The 24,298-nt window shown below is 39.8% G+C and overlaps 1 protein-coding gene and 1 non-coding gene across 7 annotated transcripts in view; one reads left to right on the forward strand and one right to left on the reverse strand.

Annotated features, from left to right (window-relative positions):
• SIK3 (SIK family kinase 3) overlaps positions 1-24,298 on the forward strand; it is a 238,388-nt gene that overhangs the window by 145,490 nt on the left and 68,600 nt on the right. For all 6 annotated transcript variants that reach the window (XM_045797834.2, XM_045797838.2, XM_045797837.2 and 3 more), the window contains exon 4: positions 15,899-16,060. In XM_045797834.2, the coding sequence (XP_045653790.1) occupies positions 15,899-16,060 (162 nt within the window). The remainder of the gene's footprint in view (positions 1-15,898; positions 16,061-24,298) is intronic.
• LOC123792736 (U6 spliceosomal RNA) lies at positions 17,599-17,703 on the reverse strand. The gene has a single exon (XR_006779779.1). It is a non-coding gene; the product is annotated as a U6 spliceosomal RNA (small nuclear RNA).

Here is a 24,298-nt window from a genome sequence, read left to right on the forward strand (position 1 = left end):
GAGACTTGCTCGTAGGGTGAGGTTAAGGATACAGTAGTGACAAGATGAGTTGGACTAGAATTGATACGGGAAAGATAACCTGTATGAGTAGGTCCATGACGAATAGGAGGCGCTCGAGCTGTGAAAGTAGTTACCAGGAACTGGTTGCTCAGAGAGGATAGAAGAAGGTGGAGGATGTATGTGGCTATGGGTGGTTTTTTAGGTAGAAGAATGTGAAGTAAACGTACGTCGCCTTTTGTCTAATTTTCTACTCGAAGTAGGAGGTCAGTTCAAGCACCTGAGGGCTAGGGGTGAAAGGATAGGAACCTGGATGCACATGGAAGAGGTGAATTAGCTACTTGGGGGAGTGAAAGAGGGAGTGATCGAGGACAGCTAAGAGTGTTGACGAAAGGCCTAGCAATAGGAAACCATGAACTCGTTATTCCATTATACGGGATCGAATGCTATCTTTCTCCAGCAATACTCAACAACCTGTGGGTCAATGGGGTAAGAAAGACAGTTGGATCGGTCAGTGTTGGGGGTTTAGAGGACATGTGCAGAAAAAGAAAGACCGTTGGCAAACGAATTGAAGCCATTGACAATAAAGTAGTTGTCTGGGCCATTGGGCGTGGGCCGAAAGGGGGATGAGCGCAAGTGAGATCACGATGAATGATCTTAAATTGTAGGAACTGAAAAAGCGTGAGGTTTAGATGAAATCGGGAAGGAAGTGTGTTGGGCATAAGAGGATCAGAAGGATCAGAGTCTGAAATGGCACTGTTCGGTGCATAACCACTGGCCACGTGTTGCTGTTGTGCGTTTGAAATGTAGGTGGTACCACTGAGGAACTGAATTCTGAATTTGGTTTAATTTACATGTACGTTTTAAAACAAGGCAGTGTGCGAGAGTTTTAGGCCAGCTGAGGGAGTTAGCTAATTACAAAGGTAGAGCACAGTCTCCAAGACCCCTGGTCATGTCTGACATCGACTACAAGTTTGGAAATTTCCCCAGATGAGCCTCCCCTTTAATAATTTGCCATGAAGACTCACAGAAGTCCCGGAGAGCTATTACACTCACACTTACAGTTTATTACAGGGAAAGGATACAAATTAAAACCAGCTGAGGGAAGAAACATAGAGTCCATGAGAAGTACCACACACAGAGCTTTTATTTCCCTCCCCCTGTGGAATCAGGACGTGTACTGCCCCGGTACTGATAGGTGCCGGTATGCGCTGAGTACTGCCCATCGGGAGGCTCAGCTGAGCCTCTGTGCTCAGAGCGTCAAGGGCACCACCGGTTGATTTCCCGTATGCTTCATCTCTGTCTCCAGGTCATCTGGTCTTGTGTGACCCCAAACTCTCAGCCTAAGCCTCTACTCTAAGATTAGATGAGTATGACCAGTTCCCTGCTAAATCATACTGTTAGACTGCCTGGCATGAACCAAGACCCCCAGGTAAACAAAGACACTCCCATCACTCGAATAACATTCCAAGGGCTCAGTGATGACCTCTCAGAAGGAAAAAGCCAGATCTTCTCTTTGGACAAGGCCAAATTCTTTATCACACACAGTGTAAAATACCTATTCATTAAACACAACTCTTATTTTGCCAAAATTACATTTCATCTAGACTATAATTTTGTGTCCAAAATACAATAGGCTGTAAAGTACACATTGAAATTTGAAGTAACATCTCATTGCTAATATTTGTGTTGATTATGTGTTGTAATGATTGGATTAGGATTGATGTATTGGGTTAAATAAACTAAATTATAAAAATTAATTTCAAGATGAGTGATACTTTTTGCTTTTTTAATTAATTTCAAAATGAGTAATACTTTTAGCCTTTTTAAAGTGGCTACTAGAAAATCTTAAATTATGTAAGCGACTCATATTTTATTTCTATTCAACATTGCTGATCTAGAAGGGTATGTTAAGAAAGAGGTTGGTATACTATTGAAGTATAAAATTTCAAAGGTAGAAAAATATCAAGCAAAGGTAAGTTCAAGATGTGGCCACAGGAATAGTTGCTGAACTTTAATGGAGTTATAGGTCACTGGAGATGAAGAAAGTTCAAGGAATCATGAGGCTAAATTATCAAATAGGTTATCCTCATGGTTGTTGACATCTCCTAAGTGACTAGCAGAATCTGGATGGAGCGGTAGACTGTGATATAGGCTTCGGTGACTTTGATACATGGGAAGGCAAAAGAAGCAGAAAGGGGTTTACTAGATACCCTAGCGTATACCTTGGTGGTATGAAGCTAATGGCGACTTAGGAAACCTTACATTATTTCCTAATTCCTCAGGGAATATTGCCCGTTTTTTACCTTCATGAAGCCTGTAAAGGAATTGTTGGCCTCAAAGGAATTGGTTGGAAGAGGTGTGAGAACACAAGATACAAAAGCCCTGCTCTGGTTTTCTGTCATCTGAGCTGCTACTCTGCCGTCATGACTCTTCTCAAATGTTATGCTTTCTGTAAACTCTGGCCTGATTTTGCTACAGTTAATTGCCTTTTTTCTTCTTCCTTTGAACATACTTCTACTATAAAACTATTTGTGGTAACTTTTTTCTTTCTTTCACACCCCCCCTTTTTGGTGTGTGTATATTTCTGCCTCTGTCATTTACTGATACTAGACTAAATAATTTAGACAATAGTCTGTTGGCTTGCCACTATTCTTGTGGTGGTTCTTTTGCCAGATCCTCCTCATCTTCCTGATGTCTTCATTTTGGAGTACTCGTTGGCTCATTCCTTGGACCTCTTCTCTTTTCCATGCCCATCTACTCCCTAGTTGATTTTGTATGACCCATTAAACTTTTGGCTCCTGAATTTTTTTTTTTAAAGATTTTATTTATTTATATGGCAGAGAGACAGCCAGCGAGAGAGGGAACACAGCAGGGGGAGTGGGAGAGGAAGAAGCAGGCTCTCAGCGGAGGAGCCCTATGCGGGACTCGATTCCGGAACGCCAGGATCACGCCCTGAGCCGAAGGCAAACGCTTAACGACCGCACTACCCAGGCGCCCCTTGGCTCCTGAATTTTTAATCTCCAGCCTGACCTATTCTCTGAACTCTACATTTATATATCCACGGGTTTACTTGACATCTCCACTTGGATGTCTAATAGACCTCTCAGTCTTAACATATGCAAACTGATGTCCATTTACCAACTTTTCTTTTCTCACCGGTCTTCCCCATCTCAATAATAGCAACCCCATTCATCCAGTTGCTCACATCAAAAACTTCTCTAGGGTCACACATCATTTTTCCTTGCTCACATCTCATGCCAAAACTATCAGTAAATCTTGGTGACTCTACCTTCAGAATGTAGGCTGAATTCAGTCACCATTTCTACCAATACCAACCTGGTCTAGGTCAGTCATCTGCTAGGGTTACCATAGTAGCCTTTAACCAGTGTCCCTGAATCTGACCCGATTCCACTATTGCAGGGAGAATGATTCTTTAAAAATGAAAGTGAAATCTTACCACTCTGCCATTTCTATTGTCTTTCCCATATATTTGGAATAAATGTATGGTCTTTTCTGTGGTCAGTGAAACTCTCTATAATCTGGTCTCCAGCTGCCTCTCTGACCTCAGCTGCCAGGACTCTTCCCCTTTTCACACTGGCATTTATTTTTTTTTCTTTAAACTCTCCAGTATGTTCTCACTTTAAGTCCTTCATATATTCCATTCCTTCTTCCTGAAGTACTCTTTTCCCGGATACCTACATAGCTCTCCCATTTCTTTCAGATCTCTTATCGAATGTTACCTTATTAGAGAGGTCTATGCTAGCCATGCTATGTAAAATCTCACCTTTTCTGCTGGCCCACTACCTGCATCTCCTTCCTTGCTTTATTTTCCTTCTTGATTCTTATCAACAGCTAACATATATAAGAGTAAAGACTTTGTACCTTTTGAGCCTTGCTAAGTCCCTAGTACTTAGAATAGTGCCCGCAGAGGATACCTGCTCAATCAGTATTTATTGATCAGCGGGATGAAAGACCAGCGAATGACAGAATGTCACTAGATTGCAGATTGTAGTATTTGAATTGTACACATCTGTGTCTTCAGTGCTTCACGCAGTGTCTGACACATAATAAGCACTCAGTAAAAATGATTTCATTGTGTTACAAAGAAGTCTAAGCAAGTCAAAATGGGATTTTCATGTTATTCCATAACACATTTTAGTTAATGAGTTTTTGATGTGGGGGAAAATACCTTTTTGTTTTCTGGATGACTGCAGAGAAAGATATTGAAGATTATGAATGCTAAGCAATTTAATAGGCTCCAGTAAATGGTTATTGAATGAACGTTTATTACTCATTCGTATGATTTGTTGAAATGATTATTGCAAACTATTCAGAATTGTATTACAAAGGGGCAACCGTGACAATGTGGGTCTGTTTAATTTACAAACTGAATGGAGAAACTGGTTAGTTTGGCAAACCACTAAACTCATAATTTAAAACTTCCACAGTATGATTTCTTTAGATATATATCCCCAAACTTCCTATTTGAGACCATGAAGTCATAAATCCAGTATTTTATCAAGAAAAGTTTCCTGAATGCCAGGCAGAACTCATGGGCATTCATAATAAATTATTAACAGCAGTTTGCTGAAGTGTGTATGATTTATTATGGACATTCTCGGCGCCTTAAAAATAACATTTCCTAATGGTGCCAACACGTATGGAACCTAGAACTTCTCACAAAGCCATTTATTTATGCTGCAGGACACTCAGAGACTGACCAATCGGTCAGAGCATGGGAAAGACCGGCTTGTATGACCATGCGTACCAGATGTTACGTGTTTCATGTATGTTATCTTGGAATTTCTATTTGTTTGAGGACACTGTCACATTTGTTTATTTGAGCGCACTGCTATATGCTGGGTTTGTGTTTTGTTTATAACTTGTTTTTCCTATTTAATCCTTATTATGACCTTCTGTATATCTTTATAACTGAAATACTATTTGCCGACTAAATTGTTTACTCCCTTTGGCTATAAAAACGAGCAGTTTTCTAAGGCTTTACTGACAGAAGCAAATAACTATCTCACCAAACTTTGTTTAATTGCTCTGAATTAAGACATTTAACTTCTGTCTCCTACCCAATTAATTTTCCACTCATTCATTCTTCATTTTTTGTTTTTATTTTCGTAATATCAGCCGTGACTTTGGCATTTGTTTGCAGCCCGCCCCAGATGGATGAGGAAGCTCCCTGTGCTTAGTGCTTAAAAACTTAGTTTGATGACTTGGCTTTACTGCTAAGCGTCCATTCATAGTGGTGCAATCACCCTGCCAGTTCTACCATTACATAAAAATAAATGCTCCTGAGAATTAGCAAAACATTTTCGCTGCACTTAATATATACAAGTCCCAAAGGAATATGTTTGCCTGGCTCCTGCATTTATATTTTTTCCTGAGGGTTTTCTGAGCTGTTTTTTTCCTGACCTTCTTTGGAAAATGCAGTTTCTCTGACAAAGTGAAACTACTAGGAAAATAAGAATATTTTAATCATAATATTTAGAAATTGACTTTATGTAAGGAGATTTTTTTTTAAATCACATATTTGGAATTAGTGCATTATATTTTGGTGTGCTTTCAAACTTTGATGTCCTGAAGATATTTTCTGGGCTGGCGTGTGTTCGTGTGTTTGTGTGTGTGTGAAAGAGAGAGAGATGGAGATTGATTGATCCCAATTTTATTTTATTTATTTATTTTTTTTTAGAGAGAGAGAGAGAGAGCACAGTGGGGGAGAAGGGGCAGAGAGAGAGGGAGAGAGAGAATCTCAAGCAGGCTCCACATCTGGGCCGAAATCAAGAGTTGGACGGTTAGCTGAGTCACCCAGGCACCGCTGATCGATCCCATTTTTAAAGCCATTATGGTAAAATGCACATAACATACAGCTTACCCTTGTAACCATTCTAAGTGTGCAGTCAGTGGCATTAATTATGTTCACGTTATTGTGCTCCCATCATCACCGTCCATTCACAGAACTCTTTTCGTCTTGCAAAACTGAGAGTTGGTGTCCGTTAAACAGTAACTTCACATTTACCCATTTCCCGGCCCTTGGCAGCCCCATTCTATGTTCTGTCTCTATGAATTTGACTATTCTAGGTACCTCAACCAAGTAGAATCATATAGTATTCGTCCTTCTGTGACTGGCTTGTTGCACTTTGGATAATGTCCTTAAGGTTCATCCATGTTGTTGTAGGTGTCAAAATTTCCTTCCTCTTTAAGGCTGAGTAATATTCCATTGTGTGTCTACACCACTTTTTGTTTATCCGTTTATCCAGGGATGGATACATGGGTTGTTTCCACCTTTTGGCTATTGGACATAATGCTTTTATGAACGTAGGTGTATAAGTGATAGATTGCATTTCTAAAATCTTTTTAATATAAGCATTTTCAAATATATGTAGGAGGAAGGAGAATGGTATAATGAACTCTGTTGTGCTCATCACCCAGTTTTGACAGTTATCAACATTTTGGTGTGGTTTTTTTTTCATCCTTTCCCCCAACTTTTTTTTGTTAGAAGTATTTTAAAGCAAATTCAAGAAATCACATAATTTCATTCATAAATATTTAATAGTTTCTTTTATATAAAGAACTTTAAGAAAGTTAACCATAATACCTAGCTCAAGGTCACTAATCCTGTCCTTTTCTGTGTCAGCTGTTAAACCTAGCCAATAAATTCTCAATTTCAGGTGTTTTACCATTTTAGAATATAAGATTACATATATATATACACACATATATACGTATATACATATATGTATATATATATGTAATCTTTTAAAAGATTTATTTATCTATTAGATATATATATATATATATATATATATATATATATATATATATATGTAATCTTTTTAAAGATTTATTTATTTATTAGAGACAGCATGGGAGCAGGCAGGGGGAGTGGGAAAGAGTCTTAAGCAGACTCCACGGAGAGTGTGGAGCCCAACACAGGGTTCAGTCCCAGGACCCTGAGATCATGACCTGAACCAAAACCAAGAGACACTTAACCAACTGTGCCACCCAGGTGCCCCTACCTTATATATATTTTAGATTCTGGTTCTCCCTTGACATATTCTATCTTTTCATCCTTTTCATACATTTTTTCCTGTGTTTTTTTTTTAACATATTAATTGTAGTCATTTTGAAGTCCTTGCCTGCTAACTCCAGTATTAGAGTCATCTTTGGTTCTGCTCCTATTGACTTTAATCTCTTGATTATTAGTCAATTTTCCTGCTTCTTCCGTGTTTAGTAATTTTTATTGTTTGCTAGATATTAAGGGTGACATGTTGTAGAGACTGTGGATTATGTTATCTTCTGCAGTGTTGAGTTTGTTCTGGCAGGAAGTTAAATTACAGATGAATCAACTTGATCATGTTGAGGGTTGGCTTTAGGCTTTGTTAGGGTGGTTTTATGAGTTTAGCCCTCATTCCTATGGCACAGCCCTTACTTCTAGTGTGTGGTCTTCTGGGGTTTCAACAGAGTGCCTAGAATACTCAAAAAGGTCTCTCCTTATAAGCTGAATTTGAACTCCAGCATCTCCTGAAAGCTGTGTAACATCTAAAAATTTCTCTTTAGCTTTCATTCTCCCATCAGTTTTTTCTCTTAGACCTCCCATAGTCTTGCTTCTTATGTGTGCAGTTTTGGGAGTTGGCCAAGGACCTGAGTGGATTTTCTATGCTACTTGTTGGTATTCCTCCTCTGCTGTCCTGCCACCCAATTCTAGCTACCTTACTAGCCCCTAACTCTGATCTCTTTCCTCTACCCTATCTTCCTTCTCTTGCTTGGGCGCTGTCTCCCTAAGTTGTGGTTTGGGGTGAATATGGGGTTCACCTCTTATACTTTCTTTCTCTGCAGAATCATAGTCTTTTGCAGGTTATTGTCCAGTGTCTGCAGTCTGACTTTTATAGGTGGTTAATGGGAGAGCAAATCAAGTGTCAGCTACTCTTTCATAATCAAAACTGAAGTCTACAATACCACTCTTCTACCCAACAAAATTAACAGTATTTTCTTACTAATAAGAAGGGCATGTTTAGTTTTCTCCATTTGTCTCGTAACATCTTTTTATTTTTTTATTTTTATTTTTTTTCAAGATTTTATTTATTTATTTTGAGAGAGAGCGCAAATGCACGAGAGCCAGTGAGCATGAGCAAGGGGGAGGAGCAGAGGCAGAGGGAGAAGTAGGCTCCCTGTTGAGCAGGGAGCCTGATGAGGGGCGATGTGATGAGGGGCGATGTGGGGCTCAGTCCCAGGACACTGGGATCATGACCTGAGCTGAAGGCAGACGCTTAACCGACTGAGCCACCCAGGTGCCCCACTGTAGCTTCTTTTTATAGTTTGCTCAAACCATGATGCCGCAAAGTCCATACATCAAGTTGATAAGTGTCTCAAATTTTTAATAATTTGTAACAACCCTAACCCTCTCCTGTAGACACACACTTGATTTCTATGCCATTTATTTGTTGAAGAACCTAGATTATCCTGTAAAATTTCCCACATTATGGATTCGGATCCTCCTTGTGTCATTCAGCGTGTCCCTCTAGCTCACTGTGTTTTGTAAAGTGGTTTGGTTAAACACAGGCCAGTGTGTTTAGTGGGGGCAAACGGGGGCTGGAATACCGTGTCTTCTTATTGCATCATCTCAGGAGTTGCGTAAGGTCTGGTTTCCCCACTTCTAGTGATGTGTAAAGTTTTATAAAGTTCATATAATGTTTCCCATCAACCTTTGACCTATGTTTTAGCCACTCTTCTTTAGTTGCTTGACACATATTTCATTAGAAGTTACAAAATGGTGACTTTCTATTCTCTCATTCTTTCTGTATTTGTTAGCTCTAATTCTTTTGTAAAGAACGTTGCCTATAAACTATTTAGAAACTATAGTAAAGGCAAAATAAATGCTTCATTCTTTTCCTTTATGTTAAATTTCAGAATAATGCATTGGTACCCTATCAGTCTCCAGTGGTAACCAAAAAAGTTGATTTTATTTGTAATATCATTATGAATTTATGAATTTAAATACATTTCATGTGTTTCAGTCCCTTGAGTTGTTATTCTTTTGATGTTGAAATTATTCCACTTCGCTACCAGGAGCCTCTTTAAGTTGACTCCTGTGTCCTTTTGACGTGAGCCCAAGAGTCTTTGATAGCTTCCTTGCTTTTAGGTAAGATATCCCAGGCTTTCCCTGAACATTTCTTGTCTCCGACCTGGAATCAAACATGTCTCCTAGGAGCTGTGGTTCTGTCAAGTGGAAAATAGCACGTAGAGACCAGAATCTGTGCCCTTGGGATACTTACTACTGCCACTGGGCTGTCATTGCTTGGAGGCCTTTTCAGGGCACAGAGGTAAACAGGAGTTTGTACTTAACAATCCAATTGAATTTAAGATTTCAGCATTTTTAACTTCTTGAATATTACATATTTAGATCTTGTCTCTCTTAATGCTGAAAATTGTGGTTCCAAATGACTTTAACTTAGTTACATATTTGATATGAGACAATGGGGGTGAAATTGATTCAAAGCAATCCCAGTATTAAGGAGACTGGTTCTTTTTGTCCTGAGGTTATATCCCATTAAGACAAAATACTGTGTGTGTCACTTAAAAAAAATATATTCTCTGATTGGTTATGTCACAGCTTAACTCACGGCTAGGGTCACTTTTTTCCAGTTTGGTTTCAGTTTTTAGAAATTACTTTTTCTTCTGTTTGATTCAGTTGTGAATTTTTTGAGTTATTTAAGACATTACGTGTTTCCAAGCTTAAAGCTATAAAACAGGGTATGTTCAGGAAAATCTAGCCTCTACCGCTTTTTCATCCCCCTGTAAGTAATCATTTTTAGAAAATTTTCACTTAACATTACTTCTCTTAGAAAATATAAACCAATGTACACACATGTACACACATGTACACATTTGTATTCTCTCTCCCTTCCCATAAATGGAAGCACGCAGTACATATTTTCCTACACCTTGCAGGGATTCACAGATAGAAACCCATCCATGGGCCAAGAAAGCCTAGTCTAGAAGGGAAGACGTACATGTTAAATAATATTAATTGTTTATTTTCGCTGATACAGAAATATATAGAATATATGCCATTAGGAACAAATTATGGAGTATTTTCTTCTAGGGTAGGTGAGTAGGTTAGGAAGAGCTTCAGATAAATGACCTTTGAGCCGGCTTTCAAAGAATGGGCTTTATTTGGAGCCTGTGGATTATACTAGGAACCAGGGAATAACCTCTGTATTGCAAAATTAGCCAGCCCACATTTGCTAGCATATGGCTGTAGCGCGTGAAACATTTGCACTGCGTAAGACATGTCTGAATAGCATTCTTGAAAGGCCTTTTGGAATATATGGGATTGTTTCATAGGCTGCCTGGGCTTGATGCTTAGTCTAGAAGTATTTTTTAAGAAGCTATAAGAAAACAAATCCTCTTTTATACATTAATGTGAAAGAACTTCATATCAGAAGAATAGCCCGTTTTTGTTATAAAGACTGATCATAAACAGTGCTTATTAGTTTACAAACTTTTTTAGTGGCAAAATGAAGAGTAAAGAAATACATTTTTATGGAAGTTTATAGTCTTTTTCTCTGGTTGATATTCCTTGAGTTAACCTGTAATTGTGGAGCCTCGAATGCAGAGCGTTCTCTTGTACGGAGGAAGGCGGCTTGGCGAACAATGGAAATAGTTGTAGTTTAAAACTTAAAGAACTAAGGCGTATCTTGTGATTGTGTTTCACAAAGAAATTGTGTTTTCTTGGGACTTTTAAGGAAAATGTTTAATTTACTTGGGATAGATGGAAGACAATAGAGTGTGCTTTTTGTTGTTACACCTGCAGGAATACTCTGTATTGAGAAACTCCCAAGTCATTCTGTATCTCTAGTGCAGTGGTCATTCCACAAGCATACACGTGATAAAATGACATGGGACTGTACTCACATTATAGCCGTGTCACCTTCTGGGCTTTGATATTGCTTTAGCATTATGGTAAGATTTGCCCATTGAGGGGCCAGTGGGGGGGGGGGTTACATGGGCTCTGTCCATACTCTCTTTGCAACTTCCTGTGAATCTGTAATTATTTCAAAATCAAAAGTTTTTAAAAAGTTGATTGTTCTGGCAGTTGTTTTGAGAGTGGATCATGGGGCCAAGGACAGAATCGGGCGTACTAGTTAGGAGCAATAGGACGAGCTATTACAGTGAGTGATCCAGGAGGGAGATAATGGCTGTTGGACTGGGTTGCTGACAGGAGGGTGGGTTGGAGATGGAGTGAGGGCTAGTTGAATTCTGGGTGTATTTTGAAGGTAGAGCAAATAAAATCTGCTGACAGATTGGGTGTGGGTGTGGGGGAAAGAGAATGGGGTGACAACCAGGGTTTTGGCCTGGAAGCCTGAAGAAAAAAGATATCAACAAGAAGCAGCAACAAGTAAAGAAGGCTGGTGTGAGGTAGTTGGATTCTTGGCAAGGAAAACAAAGGAACAAACCTCCTTCCTCCAGTCAGCGGGCCGCGCAGGTTAGGGACGGTATGAGAGTCAAGTGGGTGCACTCTTGTTAACCTGCTTCCAGGCAGCTGAGTGTTCTGGGCCTCGCCCCGGCTCTTTTGGAAAGAAGCATTTGTTTGATAAACAGGAAGTCGTTTCCATGGGTGTAGAAAGAAGAAATGATAGAAGCGAGTGGCAAAGCACAGAGCTGCCAGCTGTGGTTAGCTTGGAATGGGCAGAAGTGTTCTCAGGTAGCCACCTAAGCTTACCATACAGGCCGCTTCCCCCGTTCTGGACCAGGCTATTTCTTTATCACGAAAAATGAAAAGTTTCTGCCCTCTCGCGTGACCTGCTGTCAGGGTATGTTCATTTTCAGCTAGTGTTTTGAATCAGAGTCGTAGACTTAGCAGACAAATGGAGACACTGTCTGTTTATAGTGGAAAAGGGACTTATTTTAAGAAGTGTTGGCTCCCCACCACCGTCCCATTAGTGGCATGCCTCTGACACTCCAGTGAAGCCGGTCAAGGGAAGTTAAGACCGCCTTATGTGTATTTTTGCCCTTTGAAAGGTTAGAATCTAAATGTACCACAAGATATTTCTTCCTGAGTCAGATTAGGACAAAATCACAAGCCGGGAATTCTGAAGCAAACTTTATACATGTGCTCGCTCTAATACTTTCAACCTTTGGAATTCATGCCCTCCACTTCTAAGAATTCTAGTCTCAAGGTGTATCCATCCCCCAGTATCACTAGCTTCTTCCTATTTTATGAGTAAGAGCTGATAAAAAAAGATTGTACAAGTCCAGTGCCGAGTGATTTATGGCTGTTGCAAACTGAGAAAGACAACTTTGACTCCTTCCTTTTGATAAGAACTTGAAACAGGAGACCTGTTTTCTCCATTGAGCAGAGAGCCCCCTCAGCCTTGTCTTGGCTGAAATGATTGGAGTGAAGCTGTGATAGAGAAAAACTTGAAATTTGCCCCAGAGGTAGAGTGACAGCTCAGTAGGTAAGTAGTGAATTGTTGAAGGGGGCCTTGCAGTGGTGGGGTTGGTGCAGCACGCGTGTGACTGGAGAGTGGCTGGGCTCGGGGGCGGGGCCAAGCTGCCCTGTAAGAGTTTGGGACTGAGGATAGGGGTACTAGTATGTCACCCAGTATTAGGAGAACTAGCTCACCGAGCTGCCTGGAAGAAGCAGAACAATTCTTTAGAGTTCCTTGCAACTGAGGTTTGTCCCAACAAGATTCAGAATGTATTTGACTTTGAATATTGAGTGGTTCAAGAGCCAGTTTGTTCCATGTGCCTTCTGAAATTACCCCAGTATTTATTCAAATGCTGTGACTTTGTGTGAAGTCCAGGCTGGGCTTCTGCTCTGGGTTTCTTTGCTGGAAGTTAAACATCACATTTGAGCCTGCAGAACCTTTGCTGCCTACAGGGCACACATGAACATAAAGCAGCCATTTGTCCGCGGGCGGCTGAAAGGCATTCTCCGCGGGGGACTAGAAACCACTGCAGGCTGTCGGCTTCCTGGCACACCCACTAGCCCCCATAGGTCTGCTCTGCAAGCAAGCTACCAGGGATGGGAGGTGGGGCGGCGGCGGCGGCAATAAGATGGGCAGAAGTAACAGCAGAGGCTGAAAAGTCTGAACGACATTGAGCCGCTAAGATGGGCCCGTACTGGAGAAGAGCACAGTGCTCCCAAAGTGGAGAAAACGTGAGCATCACACACAGTCACTAGGAAAAAAAGATCTGATGCTTGCAGCCAGCACTTTAAAAAAGTGATTTGTATATCTTTGTATTCATAACTGTAGGGAAAATACTATATAGCTTAAAAGCTTTTTTACCCAGGGTACTGCTGTCACAAATATCTTTTAACTAGAACCATGTAACGGTGACATTTGATGTGTATAATAATTACCTTCAAGCGCTATAATCCTGAAGCACCTCAGGATCTATTAGCCAAATGCTTGAATATTTTTTGTATAATACGGAGTGGACCTTTTTAAAAATAGCTTTTAAAATGTCCTTGAAAGTTAAAGGCATATCATATAGGACAACTCTTAATCACAGTACAGGTTTATTCCCAAATATGCGATCCTTTCTTTGGCCACAGTGTGTAACAGGGTTTGTTTCTGTTGAGCAGATCAAGAGGTGGGGATATTGGCAGTATAAAGGATTTGTCCAAGGACAACCAGTGTGTCATTGTGGAGATAAAACAGAACTAGGCTGCATTCCACCAGCTCCTGGCCTCTGTAGCCATTTCGAGAACTTTCCAATCATTTTAGGAAAACAAAGTACTTAGAAAATATAAAGAGTTTTTTTTAATAAAAGAAAATAACTTATTTTAGAAATCACAAAATTAATCATTCTGTTGTATTTAAGAAGCTCTTTGATGTGTTCTGGTAATTAGTATTTACTGCCAGACGAATGTCTCTTGGGCATTTTAATTAATGGGTGGCTTGGCCAAATGAGCTTCTGATGGTAAACCCTCATAAGGGTTTATTTTTATGTTTCTCAAGAATAGCTGTCTCTTCAAAGCCCTTTAATTAGACAAAGTTTAGCAGCTAAAACATGTTATTAGAATAATTAGGCCTTGGGTTAAGAGGAATAGGGGTCAAAGGAGCAGGTACTGTTAGAATGGTGTCTTAAAATAAAGCCTAGCGTCGCACGTTCGGTGGATGTGCAGTTCTCTGACAGCTTATATTAAGCGACTCTCACTAGTTAGGGATTTTGTGTTGTTTAAAGTTCATTTGACAGATCTCACCAGAAGCGTAAATACAGCAGAGTGTGTGCTCGTTTATCACTACCTCTGAACTCCTGTAGAAAGTGGTGTTCTAGTCCTTTTAACTTCTAAGCTGAAGACTTCCTATTTTCTCTTCTTTTCTACTACATTGGTCACCTTGGCTATCGTAAGGGATGGTTTTTGAGGAAGATGCTTCAAGGAACTGGTGTAGGAGCCACTAATGACACAAACAATGACAATAATTCCGTCGAAGGGTCTTTCTTAATAATTTAAGTGATCCTATAAGACGTTCTTAAAAATGCTGTAGTATTTGATCTCCAAAATTTTATGCTTTTTGTGGTCAGAATGTACTTTGAATTCTTTGAAAATCTGCTCTGTAGATGGATTGTCATTTGGCTGCCGTTCGTCACGCCCTGCCCCCGTTTCTTGTCCTAAGCCCTCAATCTTGGTAGTCATTACTAGCGCATGTGTCTTATCTCACACTTCCTCTTTGTGATGAAGAGAAGATCTCTCCGACCGGTCCTGTGGCTGATCTTCGTGGTGCAGAACAGTTGGGTAGGCTTATTGAGACTACTCTTGATAAACAGTAATACGCTTATTTACATTGTCTGGTTTTTTCACTCTCCCACTATCTCCGGATGCTTATCACGGCAAATGTGTCCTTTTCCAACCTAGATGAGTTAGTTTAAGGATAGGAAGTTTTAAGTAGAGCAAGCTGTATTGCCAATGTTTCTGATCCCATCAGCCGTTATTATCTCGATATGTTATTAGTTAGATGAAGAACTGGGGTTTAGGATTCATGGGTTCAGTATAAACCTACTGCTACTATTAGAAAAAATGCTTAATTGTATTGGTATTGGTAATTGGTAATTAATGGGATTGGCTCTGGGTCAATCAGCTCATTTTTAAATATGGAAGGTAGCTTGATTTACAGTATTACAGAGTTCATCACATTTAAAATCTTTTGCTATAGCTTAGTCAGCCACATCGCCAATGAAATCATTTCATTGAAAGTGGTAGAAACTGCCCTTTGTTTTCTATTGTTGTTGTCTATAAAAACTAATAACAGTTTAAGAAATATTTGAAAAGCACGTAAATGCAAATGGAAAGATACAGGCATATCATTATGCATTCCAGAGTATAGTTACCAAATAAGTACATATTTATGTTAAACTGTAAAACTTTGAGAAAGCAGACGAGAGATTGGCATACGTGGGCTCCTATATAAAGCCATTTTCCCCCTTAGCAGTGACTAACTTCTGTCTGCTCTTCTCCAAAATGATTGATTATTGTGACTCTGCTTTTTGACTCACCCTTCAGCACAGGAAATATTGCTGATTCTTATCTTCATGCGTATGTTTGCTGTGTGTATGTAATCTCTCGCAGTGGAGATAAGAGAGAGGAGGTGTTGAATGTGATGATTCTCCAGAAATACCATCATAACCCTCAGTACTCTTTTTTCTTATGGTAGAGCATAGGTAGTCCTGTGCATACTCACATACGCTGAAAACGGTCTGGGGACTGCTTGCTAATGGGTTTCTATAGATACAGATCAGGGCCCCAAGTGTTGCCATTTGTTAGTTTCACTTCTTCAGCTGTTCATCTGGTGGCCCCCTGGCCTCCCTCCTGGAGTCCACCTTTTGAAGTGATGCCCATGTGCAAAATGAGAACTGACTGTGCTCTTCTTCACCGCAGACCACCTGGTAGCCCATGGCAGAATGGCAGAGAAGGAGGCCCGTCGGAAGTTCAAACAGATTGTGGCAGCCGTCTATTTTTGTCACTGTCGGAACATTGTTCATCGTGATCTAAAAGCTGAAAATTTGCTTCTGGATGCCAATCTGAATATTAAAATAGCAGGTGAGAAGTGTGTTGAGGATGTGAAATAGGAACAAAAGAGCTTTTCCTTCAAGATTCTTAAGTGAAGGGATTGTCTATTTCCATCTATTCAGAAAGAAGTACTGTGAAAATGAAAGATTTGTGCGTGTGTGTGTGTGTGTGACTTGAAAATCGAGAAACTTTCAAAACACATTTATGTTCTATTTCATGTAGTATTGGATGGAACTAGGCTGGGGAGAAAGAAGGAAAAGGGTGATATTTAAAATTCTCTTCGTTTGGTTGACAGTCTCTTTTAAATAATAAGGAATAAAGTCTAGAATAATGTGGAGAGAACAACGGCTAAGCTTGTGTACCCTGTCAGCTTTACTTGAGGAGGCTGATTTATGTCACTGCAAAGACTAGTTTTATGATAATTTAGGAAGAGCCGATCTTGCATCAATTAAAGGCATCAGTTTAAAGGCAGTCGATCTCTTTGTGTCCTCGATTTCACTCGTCTGTTCACCTGACGGTGTCTAAAAAGCACTTTTCACTACCTCACTCTATTCCTCCTTCAGTTTCAATAAACTATCAGCATTTGCCTAGCCAATACAAGCTCACCACCTATTGATAGAAGAAAGTGACTGCAGTCTAGACAGAAAGTATAAACATGAAAAGAAACCAGTTTTGTTTTCCAGCAGTTTTCAGTATTGCATTGTGTGTCCCCCGTCTCACAGGTCAGAAGGGAAGGGGGGTGTCTCCTATAGAAAATTGAAGTACAGCTAGAGTAGAATTGCCTTGAAAGCCAAGGTAAAAAGCAGTTCTAAGGACTTCCCTCCTTAAAAGGGTGGGAGTTGAGGGTTCAGACTTATTTTATATTACAGGTCAGAGTACATACGTGTACCCTTTCAGGCTGGTGATTCTACTGACTGTTTTGTGTAGATAAGTCTAGGTAAGTCTTTCCAGACTCTACTTTCACATCCTTGGAATGTCACTGAACTTTTTATTTATCTAAGGTTGGCTGATGGATGCACTGTTGTTTAGTACTTTCACGTAGTTTTAAGCTCCTTGAGTCCTGCATTTGCCCAGTGCATAGTAGACAGGAATTAGATGCTTTCTTTATCTTACATAAAATCACATTTTTCCTTTGTCCTTATGTCTGCTTTATATTCCCCAAAGCTCTCTAGATGCGAAGCAGTTCCCACACAAGTGGGTAGTGTGGAAAGAGCAGCAATTTCAAACCCTCTTTTGTAATTTTTCACCATAGCTTCAATTAAATTAATGGTAATAACATCTGTTAAGCTTCACGGTCCTTAAAAGTATAATAAAATGTTGCGTTAATTTCCTATTGTCACTGTAACAAATTACCCCAAACGTAGTGGCTTGAAACAATACAAATTTATTATCTTACAGTTTTAGAAGTCGAAAATCTGAAATGAGTCTTTTTTTTTCTTTTTCTTTCTTTAAATGTCATTTAATTTTTTATTTTAATCCCAGTATAGTTAACATACAAGGTTGTATTAGTTGCAGGTACCCAAGGTCGTGATTCAACCCTTCTGTACATCACTCAGTGCTCATCATGAAAAAACACGGAACACTTCACGAATTTGTGTGTCATCCTTGGGCAGGGGGTGTGCTAATCCTCTCTACCGTTCCCGTGTTAGTATGTGTGCTGCCAAAGCGAGCACCTGAAATGAGCCTTATGGGGCTAAAATCAAGGTGTTGGTAGGATTGGTTCCACCTGGAGTCTCTAGAGAGTCCATCTCCTTGCTGGTTTCGGCTTTAGAGGTCCCTGCACTCCTTGGTTCCGGTCCTTTCTTCACAGCACTCTGCCTTGTGCTCCCATTGTTGCATCTCCCACTCCTAACCTGACCCTCCCGCTTCCCTCTTAGAAGGGCCCTTGTGATTACATTGAGCCCTCCCGGATAATCTGGGATGATCTCCCCATTGCCCGGTCATATCTACAGAAGCCCCTTTTATCACGTTAGGTACCACATTCGCAGGTTCCATGGATTAGAACGTGGATGTCTTTTGAGGGGCTTTTATGCAGCCTGCCACGGATGTGATGTAGGGTTCTTGGGATTACTGATTAGGGTAGTAAGTTAAAAGAAGGCCCTCTTTTTCTTCTATAGTTGTGTTCTACCTTCACTGACCAAAGGTTAAAAATTTTTTTATGCTTCCTTGGTTCTTGATTTTGACTTTAGAACCATTTTATTTAGTTCAGGGAGATTAGTATGGCTCTTTGTTTTTGTATTGAGAAACCAAGTGTAAAAACGGAGTCAGTGATAATTGAAATTAGAAACGCCACTGACAAATACTTGGGTAGGGAGATTTTGAAATGCTTTTCTTTGTTAATCGTTAAAACAAATCCATGTAGTCACAATATGAGTCTCTACCTGCTGGTATGTAATTACAGACTCGTGGGAATGCTGGCAGCCCGCCGTGGGCTCTCTGCATTACCACATATGGCAAGATTTTTAAGTTCGTTAACCCAAAGACTGCATTTTTATTATTTGTTTGGCCAAGAATAAATGAGCTACTCTAAGTTGTGCCCTGCTATACTATCTAACATTGTCTTTGCTCGTGCATTCTTTATTTCATGCTGTCATTACTCTGCTGCCCACCCCCCCACCCCCGCCCTGGTTTGCTTTCTGTAGTTTCAGTTACCCATGGTCATCTGTGATCCGGGAGTGGGTGATCCTCCTTCTGACGTATGGTCAGAAGGTCAGTAGTACCCTAATGTTAGGTCACAGTGCCAGTGTCATTCCCCTCACTTCAGCTCATCAGGTAGGCATTTTATCACCTCCCATCACCACAAGAAGAGGACGGGTGATGATAAGATAACCTAAGACGGAGAGACCACATGTACATAACTTTCATCACCGTATATTGTTACAATTGTTCTAGTTTATTATTAGTTATTGTTGTTAATCTCTTACTGTGCCTAATTCATAAATTAAACTTTATCATAGGTGTGTGTATATAGGGAAAAACATAGCACATCTGGGGTTCGGTACTATTCAGACATACGCTGGGGGTCTTTGAATGTATCCCCTTCAGGTAAGGGGGACTCCTGTCCTCAGTTTCTCAGTCATTGCCTGAACTTCCTTTCTTATGCATAAATTAGGTAGAATTCCCGTTCTCATCTGCCAAGTCTTCTTTGAACTTAGTGGGCCGGTGGGAGAAACGCTTCTAGTTGAAGCTGACCACGGTGTGACTAATTTTGGAGAGGTGGAATGAATAGCTCTGACAGAATAAGGTCAGATAACTAATGTAATCAACTTTTTATTCTAAAAGCTAAAAGTAACTTCAGGATTTCTGATCTTTTCAGTGGTCTTTTGATGGGTTATTATTAAATCTCAGTAAGAAAGAAACTACTAGACATGAAAGTAACACATGAAAGAGAAAAAGGTTTTGTTGTTTTCTTTAAAATATTGTTAGTCTTAAGCACCTCATTTCTAAAGTCATCATATGTTACAGTGTCAAATTAACATAGAATTATTAAAAATTCATTTAGGGAATTTAAGGAATTCATGTTTTCCTTATGCCAATGTTAACCTAAATGTTTTTTTGTTTGGTTTTGTTTTTGCCTAAATGGTTTTGATGAAAAGATGCTGCATCCTGTTCAAATGTACAAGATGAATAAGTTGTTCTGGGGATGTTTCTGTTTCTGTTGATTTATTTTTACTTTTTTAATGAATTAATGTGGCAGTTTACATTTAATGCTTGATACTATAAAAATCTAGCTATTAGAAAAGCCCATGCTAGCCTTCCTCAAGGGAATATGTGTTCCCTGGACATGAGAGGTACATTTCAGTTACAGATATTAAAAGATGCAGTGGTTTAAGTAGGAGTTTTCATGCTTAAATTCTTACCTCTGAATTTTTGTTCCAGTGCTATTTCTACGGAGAACGAAGGCCGGATGAATAACTTTGTTTTCCTTCTGATTTTAGAATGGCAATAGCAAACCTGTCTTCTGTAGAATTATTTAAAAGATGTTTCTGTTATTAGTAATCCAGAATAAACATTGATGGTTTTCAGAACAAAGAATTTTATTTCTGAAAGGCAAAGTTACCAAGTCTAGAACTAAAAATGTGTAGTGGTCATCTGAAAATGTATTTATTATTAACAAAGGCTCTTTGCTCAGGTGTCGTGGAAGAGAGAACGGAAGTATAAGACATGACTCCTGCCCTAAAGAATTTATAGTCTATTTGGGCAGCAAATGCTTAGACCTGTGGAAAGTTAAATAGCACAAAATTACACTTGGGGGGTCTGTGTGTGTGTATGTTGTAGGTGTATGTGTGTATATATATAGCACTTTACAAAACATTTTCACATACATTATTTCATTTCATCATATTTGGCATGCAAATATAGCTTATTTAGAAAACATTAGAGTCTCCAAAATACACGCCTTTAACTTTCCAAAACTTTGAATTCCTTATAAAAAGGACTCATGCAAATAAATGTCTTTCATGTAGAGAGTCCGGAGCCCGGAAAGAATAGGATTCTTGGCCTCTAACCTTTCACTTGTCATGCCTCAGACATGTGAGGATCCACAGAGGAGCAAGTGAAGGATGGGGGAGGCACAACATGGCCCTCTCCGCATATAGCCTGCATCGCTGGGTGACAGCGTGTTCGACGGCGACCAAATTATACTTTGATACAAGACAAGAGATGTTACAAGGCACGCCATGATTCATTATCACATTAATTATATAGTTTAATTGCCACAAAAGTTCAGAGGATGAAGAAACCACTTTAGTTTGTAAAGTTGCGTTAGCTCGTGAATCCCACAGGGGTGGTAACTGTATGGTTTGTTTCGGCCCCTGGCCGAGTGCATGCCTGTTCTATGGTAGGTGCTCAAAACTTTGTTGATCTGAACTTTAGACAGTGGTGATGAGGGCATAAATTCCCTATTAAGGACATAACATTTGAGGTGAGCCTAAAGGATGAATTGGATTCTTTAAGGTGTAGGTGTAGAGGAGAGAATGCCAGTAGGATTAGTCAGCAAGTGTTAGTAAAGCACCTGCTATGTGCAGGCCCTGATCCATGCACTGGGGATACGGTGGCAGGTAAAGTAGTCCCTTGGAACTCACGTTCTGCTGGGGAGAGCGACAGTGAACACATAAACAAGCCCTCGTAAAGACTATGAAAATGATAAAATCAAAAATGTGCTCGAATGACTTGTGGGAGAGAGAACGCTTTTACCCAGGATGGTTCTAGCCTCCCAAGCAGAAGGAAGAGCAATGCAAAGGCCTGAGAGAGGTACATTTAATGTATTTGACAGAGTAGGAGAAGAGTTGGCATGGCTGGAGACAATAACTAAGGGGGGTCTAGAAGGAGATGGGGTAAGAGAACTGGCTGGGGCCGGTTCCGGTGGAGCTTTATGCACGTGGTGAGGAGTTGGGATTTTATTTTGGTAGCAGTGAGAAGCCGAGTTGGAGAAGTATGGGCAGCGGTAGCATGTGGCATATTTGCAGAGAAGGTAAAGCAGCTTGGCCGGAGGGAAGGTTCAAGCAGGGGAGTCATGCCTGAGAAGGTGGGAGAGATAGGTATTTATTTATACCAGATTGTGAAATTGTTTGAATACCAGGCTTGATAAGTCAGATTCAGGATGAATAAGGAAAAAAAAAGCGGGATCAGGTGGAAGGGATAGGAGAGCAAATAGGAAGGTTAGTGAAGAGGCTGTGAAATGGTCAAATCCTACATAGAGGTGTTGGTAATAAACTTGAAAAGGGGGATGAGGGCAACAAATACGAGAGAGAGCAAATGGAGTGTTTCTGGGGGTGGATCACCCATCAAATATCTGGGCTGGGAAGAGGGAACTGCCAGTCCAAGATATGTGTAGAAATCGAGAAATCAGATTTTCTTGTTGGTGGAGTATATTAAGCTATCAAAGGAAAATGGTGTTGTCTTATTTTTAATGCTATTTGAAAGCAATTTTAATTCTTGTCCCCAAAGATGAAGTAGAGAAATTTCTGTATTTATAAAAGATTGCCTCAGAAAAGGCCTAAATGTAGCTGGCTTACTCCCTGAAGCAAACTTATCTGAAATACTCAGACATTATGAGAATGTTTTGAAAATTGTGGAAAGTTTTTTTTTTTTTTTTTTTTTTAACCTAAGGAAGTTGGAAACTTTTCTCTCCAAATGTCGACTCCCAGAATGGTCTCCATGAGATAGTTTCCACTCCGGTGTTATTGTTTTAGTTGGCAGTCAGGAGACAGCAGAGATCTGAAGTACAACTACAGCAAAGCCAGTGTTTTGGAAAGAATTTCCAGAGTCATGGATCTAAGGTGCTGTGGAAATTTTTGACCTTAATGCGGTGAGATCTAAACTATTTCATTTTTTAAAAGCGAGAAGCTAAAACATTTTGCAAGCCCATTGACCTTTCACCTTCAGGAGGAAGATGCTGAGATACAATGGTAGAGGGTAAAAAGGTGGTGACCATTGGGTTTCTGAGAACCCTTCCCCAGTGCGGTAGTTGAGAATGTCCCTGACAGCCCACGGAGGTGGTTATGAATATTCATCACGTCCGGCACACATTTTATGTCATGATCATAACACCTTTATTTAGGTTATCTTTCAGTGCACCTCCCTGGTTGACAGGTAGTAAACTGAGACCCAGGGAGAGGCCACGTGACTTCCTGAATCCATGTCATCACAGTAACGGGGAATCACAACACCCCAGTGTCCGCTCTCCCCCTGAAATGCTGTGACCCACAGCTAGAAGGTGCTAACAACTTTCGTGTATGTTGACCCTTGGGAAAATACAGTTTGAAAATGATCTCTTCTGCATCCTGCTCCTCAGACTGGAGCTTCACAAACGAAAACTGAGCACACCTTCATTCAGAAGGCCTTTTTGGCGTACACAGTGGACTTACGTCATATGAAAAAATCCTAGAGTTAAAATTCACATGAACGGGTTTTTGTCAGTCATGGTTCTGGGTGATAAGCAAGGTCTTAATGATCTTCACCAGTGATTGCTTCCTGCTAAGATCAGGAAAATGTTCTGTTTCCAGGGCCTCACTCATGATAGCTGTGCTACCAGTGCAGAGCACTGCTTCTCGGACCCTCCCACTGTGGCTTCCCTAACATGGAGGGGGACGAACTCACACAGGGTGGGGGCAAGTGTGGGATTGGTCAGCTAGTCTGGAATGGTGCACTTTTTAAATCACATGCTTTATTTTTACATTCATGCACATTTTGTATTCTCCTCAATGTCCTATTACATTTGTTTTAATACTAAAATTCAACTTTATTTAACATAGAAAAAAATTAATGTTCCAGGAATATGTGTTTTCTTTAGCCTTCACTTTCACGTAACTCTTGGCACACCGCAGCATTATGCCTGGGGAGATATAAACATGCACTAGTTCGAGAAACTTGAGAATAAAGAATTCCTTCCCCAACTATAGGTTCCTTTTACACGAACTTCTGTTAATTGCAAATCATTTGTTTGGGGGATAATTAGAAGTCAGTAAATCAAGTAATGATTTAGGCCTCCCCCCCACCCCCACCTCCTTAAGTGGAATAGTTTGAAACCCTGTGAGAGTAAATCAAGGGAGTCTGCCTGCTAGCCGGGAGCTAATGAGCGTGCTTGTAACTCAAATACTCAGTTTACTGCTTAGGTGAAGTCATCAGTTACCATGGTAGTTTTGACCAGTATGCAGTTTCTCATCATATTTTGTTAAATTCATATCTATAATGGATCATTGGACAATGTAAAGCATAAGGAGCACTGATGTCAAAATTTGGTTAATGAAAATAAAAATGGTAATTCAACAGTGCTTCAAGGCAAACTTTACCCAGTTCATGAATTGTCTTCATTTGATCACTGTTCTTATCTAGCACATTAAGATCTTTTCAGGCCTCCAAAAACCACAAATTTAGACACATACACACACAAAAGTATACACACACATGCACACACACAGTATCTGATTTGCTTTATTGGGAATAAAGACTAGCCATATTCATAATGTTTTATTTGCACAGAAGTACTAAACTTGCTTACCCATTTTACTGGGTAAAGCAAAACATGAAACTAATTCAGATAAACAAGTTTGTTCTTTTAATTTAAGGATTTCAAATACCAGCTCATGAAAAGTTTTTGGCTATTTTAGATGTTATGATCTCAATATGTATGTGGCTTCCAACTAAATATGACATAACGATTTTAAATTAGCATTTTTTATTTAAATAAATTAGTGAGTCACATATAAAATGGGAAATTTTTTTCTTAAATAATATTTATAATGATTTTTTTTTAAAAACCCAGGT

The sequence above is a fragment of the Ursus americanus genome, chromosome 16 (genome assembly GCF_024610735.1).
Source record: "Ursus americanus isolate L20-20 chromosome 16, mUrsAme1.1.p, whole genome shotgun sequence".
Taxonomy (NCBI): domain Eukaryota; kingdom Metazoa; phylum Chordata; class Mammalia; order Carnivora; family Ursidae; genus Ursus; species Ursus americanus.